Genomic DNA, 7,794 nt, shown 5'->3' with positions numbered 1-7,794 from the left:
TATTGAAAATACACTAGACTATTTTCTACATTGGTAAAAATTTGGCTTTTTTCATCTTTCAGATGAAGACAACAAAATAGAAGACGGAGATAGCATATCTCAAGCAGCACAAGTGCTACCCACCATTGTTGGAGAGACCGAGTTTCATAAAGGTGATCTTGTAGAGCACAAAAGTGATCTTGTAGAACAAACCTCTCAAAAAACTTCAAATGACATGACTAAAGAGAGCGAGAACATGCTACCTACAATTGGAGAGACCCAAATTCATGAAAGTGACATTAGGAATAGTGAAGAGGAGATGGTGGTTGTAGAGCATCAAAGTGATTTTGTTGTGCAAAATTCTCCAAAACCTTCACACGACACTAACAACATGCCTCAAAGAGATGAGGATGCAGAGGGTAGTGGGAAGAAGGGTAAAGCCAATGAAGAGCTCCAAGGGACTCTTGCAACCAAGGACATACAAGAAAAAACTGACAAAGGGACAGGAAAAGCGACACCAAATACAAACAAAGTCCAGAGCATTCAAGAAAGGGAGCAAGGGATTGAAGTTGGTGAGAAAAACAAAGGTACTTATTTGTCCAATGTGATTAGTATAGATATAGCCATTTTTGGAAGATAATACAAAATTCTATTATGTTGTCTTTGCAGGTGAAATTGACATTCAAAATCAAGGATCCAGTGTGCCACAAGTAGACATCAACGTTGAGGAGCTACGTCCTGATGCACGAAAACGTAGGCCACTTGGAAGCTTATATTCTTTTGAGAGAGATGGAGATAAACTAGTCTTTCAATCTTCCCACATCAATAGAGAAATGTAATCACTTTTAGGAGACATCATTATAGATGAGTATGGGAGTATGAGACGTAAATAAATGTGTGCAATTTACAATTGTGTACTGCAAATATATGGTCCCTTGTTTTGAGATTTATAAGTGCAAAAACTTAAATTGTTATCATTCTTTTGTATCGTATGCAGAAAATATTGCTCATGCAATCAGCATGAAGAAACATGCACTCATTCTTGATCTTAATGGATTTTTACTCAGCAAAGAAGACAAGAGGCATCCATGTACAGATTGTGTCAAAATTGACCTTGGTCACACCACAATTGTTGTTCGTCCGGGTTGTTTTGAATTTTTGGATGAGATATGTCAGTACTTTCATGTTGGTATTTGGTCCACCATGCTACAAAATAATGTTTGCACTTATGTGAACACTCTTGAAAAGCATGCACATAAAAAATATCATTTCTTTATGGTATGGGGACAAGAAGATTGCTACATCCATAATCTTCGAAAAGTGTATAGACCGGATAAGCTTAATGTTGAGGCTATGTTTAATCCTTTGTTGAGGGTTTGGTATCAGTGCAGGAATTTATGCAGTACAAAGAATACATTGCTCATTGATGATAGCCCTTTCAAGGGATGTATTAACCCAAATGATAACTGCTTATATCCTGAAAGTTTTCAAGGGAGGCCTGACTATCTTCTTTACAATGAGCTTCTACCATACCTTTTAAATCTAAATAATACAGATGACATTCGATCTGTTATTTAACTCAATCGGCTAGGACAATCTCCAATCACAGAGGTTCATGAACTATTTACAAAGTTTCAAGACATTATGGAAGAATGGGGCATGTTCAATGTCCAAGTTCTAAGGGAAGAACTTGACAACAATTCAGTCGAAGTGGAAAGCTCATCTTGTGCATCTTCACAGCTACCATTGTGCAATAACAAGTTAAGTTATGTTCAAGAAAGTAGAGGCAAGAAAGTAGTAAACTCCTTAAGCAAGGATCCAGCTATGTTGGCATCCAAGTTTGGTGTGCCACTATTATCTTCAAACCAGCTGAACTTGTTAAAATTATCTCACAAAACAAAAAATTTGAGTGATCAACATGCTATTGCTTATGCTACTAGCTTGGGGTATGGTCGTGGTCATTTCATTAGCGGAGTTGCAGCAAAAGCATACATATCAAAGCTACAAAAGGCCTACTTAAGCTTATGGGTAGGACTCACTTTAGATTTATCAAAAAATATAAAAAATAAAATCAAATTTTTATCTAATCTAGCATATTTGTTATTGTAGGTGGAAGAAAACAACCAGTAAGGGCTTGGCGTGCGCGTTGACTCAATCACCTGGAATGTTCACATACATCTAGAGTGGTGGAAATGTGTTAAGAAGATTTTTACCGAAACAGTGTGTTGGGCTCTAGTATTCCGGCCAAAACAATGTGTTGGGTCCAATTATTTGAACATGAACCAAATATGTACACTTTTATATTTCATCAACTAGATGTTATTCAGCCTTGGAAAAGAAGTCTCTCTTTTATCTTTGTGGTTGGAGCTCTTTGTACAAGATTTCTTCTGTGTATTGAAGAAAAATATTTTCTTTTGTTGTCGTCTCAAGGTTTAAGTCTATATATATCATGGATAAAATAAATAATGTTGGTGCACAGTGTGTTAATTGAAAATAATATCTCTTCCATTGACCATCATGCCTTTGTTTTGGAACAGGAGATTCTGAAGCATATAAATTTGATTTCAAGTGTACAAAGCATTTACTATTGAGGTGGCACATGTCATTGAGGACTCATAGGCCTAGAAGGAAATTGATTCCACCACCCTCAGATACTATACGGAAACAAAGAAGAGTATTGATCCTTGAACTCAATGGTGTTTTACTTAAGACCATTGAAATGCAACATGGTGATGTATGCCCAGATTGGGGAAAAAATATGCATCTCGTTAAAGAGATTACAAATGTGTGGCATTTTATTCGCAAAGATGCATTCACTTTCCTGGATTTTTGCATGCAATGGTTTGAGGTGTGGATTTGGAGCACTAATAGATTGCAAAGGACTCGTCGAATTCTTGAGTTATGCTTTCCACAACACCATCAAAAATTTAATGTCATAGCAGGACAAGCAGCATGCCAAAAGACAGATCTTCTAATTGGATATCGATTTGTATACCACAAGAACTTGGATGTAGCATGGAGAATTTTTCATGATTTGGATGGAAATAATACCTTAATTTTTGACGAGGCCCTTTACAGTGTAATGTGGAATATGCCCGAAACCTACTTGATTTTTCCAAAAATGTGGAATCAATCAAATGAAGAGCTTGAAAGTTTTTTGGAGAGAACAATCACTGCATGGTTACTTGGTTGGATCTATGCAAGGGACAAACGAGAGTATACTTGCAATATGTTGGTAAATGAAGCATCTTGTGATAGAGAAACCTTGTACGTATTGGAGAAATACATGAGAAAACGCAAAGTTTAATGATGTATTTATAGTCATTGAGCCTCTTGACATAGTATCATTTCCTCAGATGAGTTGTACAATACTTGGATCCATGTAAATATGTGAATTGGATTTTATTTTTTATCTTGGTGTATCTAAACACCACACTATTTTGAGGTCCCTTCAATTCTTTAACATTAATGTCTCAAATCTGAGCTACTAATTCAAAGAACTTTTTCTACATGAATAATGTAGTATAATGCAAATTGAGTTAGTGCCATGCTTCCCTCATTCTTTTGATGTCATTGTAGTTGATGCATATAAGTATGTATATAAATACACATATCCCTATAGATATGTGTTAAGGGGTATATGAAACATAGAGTGTAACCGTGAATAGATGATAGCTCAAACTACACAAAAATACTAAGTTTTTTAATAGCGTTATAAGAAATGGGACTTGAATAATTCCCAAAATTCCTAAATAGGTCTTCAAAGGACTGTCGGCAACCACGCAATCAAGGTAATCGTCCTATCTCTCACCCTAACCTATATCCTTCTTACCCTCAAGGGGGGACACGCCATGGCCAGCCATCTCCTTTTATTTATGGTCAAGCTCATTATGCTGACATATCTACTTATGATAGCCCATCTTATCCTTTGCAACTATATGCCACCACTATAGCCACTTCATATCCCAATATCTGGCTACTTGATACGGGTGCCACCCATCATATGACATATCACCTACACTGGCTATCCAATATCACTTATCTAGAACACCCTCTAGAAGTATGCCTCGATGATAACAGCATCCAACTCGCTAAAGCCTATGGAGATGCTGTCATTAACCTACCTAATGGCCTACACACCACTATTTCTCACGTATATTATGTCCCTGGTGTCAAGAAAAATCTCATCTCTGTCAGCGAGCTAACCGACAACTGCATCATCATCAAATTCGTGCGAGAAGGCTGCCACATTTCGGCACTAAACAAAGATGGTAGTATGTCACACTTTTGGTCCCCAAAACTGGGCGTCTTTATCCATTGGGCGACTCATCGCCTACACATGCATCTGCATCAAAAACACAAGAAAACACACTCAAATGGCATTATAGACTAGGACATATTTCTCAACATTTTTTGCACCAACTCACTCATCGCCAACTTGCACTAGGTCTTCCCAAGCACCTCACTCACATCACACTTTGTGAGGGATGCATTCTTGCTAAAGCACATCATGTCCCATTCCCCACTTCATCATCATGAGCCACTGCACCTCTCGACCTCATCCACTCTGATGTTTGTGGCCCATTGCCCGTCAACTCCCTCACTGGCAATAAGTATATGCTTACTTTTATAGATGATTTCTCAAAATACACAACTACTTACTACATGGCCGAGAAATCCTCAACCTTCTCTCATTTTTGCACATTCAAGGCATTAGTTGAGACTAAACATGGTTGCCACATTAAAACTCTCCGCACAGATCATGGTGGGGAATACACTTCTCATGCATTCAAAGATCTATGTCTTTCTGCTGGTATTCGACATGAATTCTCCATCACCGACCACCCACAACAAAACGGTCGTGTCGAGCGCAAGAATCCCACACTATTTGAAGCTGCTCGTGCCATGCTTCTCCAAGCTAGCCTCCCAGACACCTACTGGGAAGAATCTACCGCCACTGCATGCTACATTCAAAACCGCATTCCATCCACCCGCAATCCTACTACTACACCCTACACCCTCTGGCACGGTCATCCACCTCATCTTGGCCACCTTCGCATCTTTGGAAGCATTGCATACCCACTTGTGACACAACCTTTATCAAAACTATCACCACGTGATCAATGCACAACTTTTGTCGTCTATGGTGATCGCTTTGGCATCAAGGCATACCGCCTCTATATCCCAGACCATCACAAGTTTATCTTTGCACGCACCGTCGTCTTTGATGAAGAATTCATCATCTTAGGGAAATCTTCTCATCAATCTTTGTTGATGGCCTCACCCACACACACACCCATGAAAATTTCCCACCCTTCTAGGCACAATCTTGAGCCTCCCTTCACCATCCAAAGGCCTTTCCTCATCGCCCATCCACCTCCTCGTGTCTCGCATTCTCATGCACAGCTAATCGGCAACACTCATGCACCACCTCTTGCACCCATCTCCTCACAGTTGACACCATCACCAACACCGTCCATCCCGACTACCGCTACTTCCATCACACCGCAGACACTCGGTGCTCCACCTCGTGAGCTCCCATCACCTTCGCTACCGGTCTCACCTTTTTTCCGCAACTCCCACGAAACCTTGCCAGTTACTCCCATCCCAGAAGATGTCGACGAAGTCGAGCCTCATAGCTCTACTTCTGCCACCTCGCCATCGCAACACACTTCGGCTATACACTTGGACCAAGCCGCCTCTAGTTCGCATGGCCGCACCCGCTCTCTTCGCGAGATCTATGAATCCACCAATTTCTCTGCTGTCCTCAATGATGAAATGATTCTTCAACATCCACGAGAGCCTCTTGAAGATGCCCTTCCCCTCTCTGTTCTCGATGCCCTCGCTTCTAGCGAGAGCAAGGAGTGGCATGCTGCTATATTGGATGAACTCCAAGCCCTCAAAGAAGCTAACACTTGGGAGCTAGTGCCACCTCCTAAGAATCATAACATTGTCTCTTGTAAATGGCTCTTAAAGAAGAAATACCACCCCAACGGCTCAGTTGATCGCTACAAGGCACGCCTTGTCGCTCGCGGCTTCACTCAACAACAAGGTGTGGATTACTTCGACACCTATTCGCCAGTACTGGGTATGACTGCATTTCGGCTTCTTATTGCACTTGCTGCTAAGTTTAATCTTCTTTTACATCATCTTGATATAAAAACTTCCTTCTTACATGGCTTGCTCCAAGAGCTCATCTATATGCTACAACCTCCTCATTTTGAAGACCCTCACCACCCTGATTATGTATGTAAATTGCATAAGCCCATTTATGGCTTAAAACAGTCTGCACGAGAGTGGTACATCCGCATGCACCACTACTTGCTCAAATGTGGCTGGGAACGTCTTATGGCAGACTACAATATCTACATATGGCAGACCTCTAAAGGCATGGCTATCTTAGGTCTCTTTGTGGATGACATTCCTCTTCTTGGCACATCAGAGTACATGTTGCTACAAGAAATTGATTGCATCTCTCATGAATTCCCAGTAACCGACAAAGGACCTATGACTTATTTTCTCGGCATTGAGGTCATAAGAGATCCATCAGGTAAATTTATCCAATTATCTCAATCCAAATACATTGAAGAACTCCTCCTCTTCTATGGTATGTCTGCTTCAACCCCTGAGTTTACCCCTTTGCTTGTTAAGCACAAGCTTGCTCCTGAATTTCATGATTACACTCACACTGATGCACTCTACTGCCCATCCTTTCATTTCCCAAAATTACGTTATCTTATCTGCTGAACCCGTTTGGATCTTTCCTACACAGGCCATATCCTCTCTCGCTCTATGTCAAAGCCCTGTAAAGTGCACAAGCAAGCTGCAAAGCGCACCCTTCGCTACTTACGCACCACTCAACACTATGCCCTCACTTACTGTTACGACCCTTCTAGCCCCATCTCTATTTCAGGATATGTTGATGCCAAATGGGCTCGCGATGACCCTCGATGTTTTTCTACAGGAGGCTATGTATTCACTTTGGCTGGTAGTCCTATCTCTTGGCAAACCAAACGACAATGTTCTATTGCAAGTTCTTCTTCTGAAGCTAAATATGTTGCTGCTGCTCTTGCCTCCCGCGAGGCTCTTTGGATCTCTGAATTGATCAACGAATTGAAGCTACCCTTAAATATCTCGACTGATCCAATCACTCTTTTTTGTGATTATCAGTCTACCATCGCACTTACAGAATCACCTTCCTTCTCATCCAAGCTCAAACACATTAAGATAAGCTTCCATCTCTTGAAAGAATTAGTTGCAAATGGCTTCATCAAGCTAGTGTATGTTCCATCTGTAGAAAATTGGGCAGACTTTCTCACCAAGTCTATGCCTGCCTCTAAACAAACAGCCTCATCGCGTAATTTGAGTTTGATCCCTACTGGATGAACTTCTCATTGAGGGGGGATAGCATGTATCTACGACATGGCTACTTCACAAAGTTTTTTTTGTATCTACGACATGGCTACTTCACAAAGTTTTTTTTTTGTTCATCAATCTCAATGCGCTACAACGAAAATTCCACCCTTAAGGGGGGATGTAAAAGTAACTTATGATTTTAGTAAGTGTGGACTTCCTTTCCACCTACCTCTATTCCCTAATTCCCACATGGACCCCTTTTACCTATGCAAGCCTCAACATGTGTCTATTCCCACCTACCTATAATTCCCATGTGATGGATAATCCTCACCCCCTCAACTTGTATATAAATCCCATTAGCTGCCCTCATTTGTAACAAGGTCTTCACTCTCCATTCAAGTGCAATCTATTGTCATTGCTCTATTTCTATCTTGCACTCTCTTATGTATTGACATTAGC

The 7,794-nt window shown here is 40.6% G+C and overlaps 1 protein-coding gene across 1 annotated transcript; it reads left to right on the top strand.

Annotated features, from left to right (window-relative positions):
- Positions 1-214: 214 nt before the first annotated feature.
- On the top strand, positions 215-619 carry LOC147460101 (uncharacterized). Its single transcript, XM_086509958.1, has one exon. It carries the CDS (start codon positions 215-217, stop codon positions 617-619), a length of 405 nt encoding a protein of 134 aa, XP_086366084.1.
- The last annotated feature ends 7,175 nt before the right edge of the window (positions 620-7,794 follow it).

This window comes from Adiantum capillus-veneris, chromosome 4 (assembly GCF_014529385.1).
Source record: "Adiantum capillus-veneris isolate H3 chromosome 4, ASM1452938v2, whole genome shotgun sequence".
Classification (NCBI taxonomy): domain Eukaryota; kingdom Viridiplantae; phylum Streptophyta; class Polypodiopsida; order Polypodiales; family Pteridaceae; genus Adiantum; species Adiantum capillus-veneris.
Note: the sequence above shows the minus strand (reverse complement) of the source record. Positions and strands in the feature narration are given on the sequence as shown.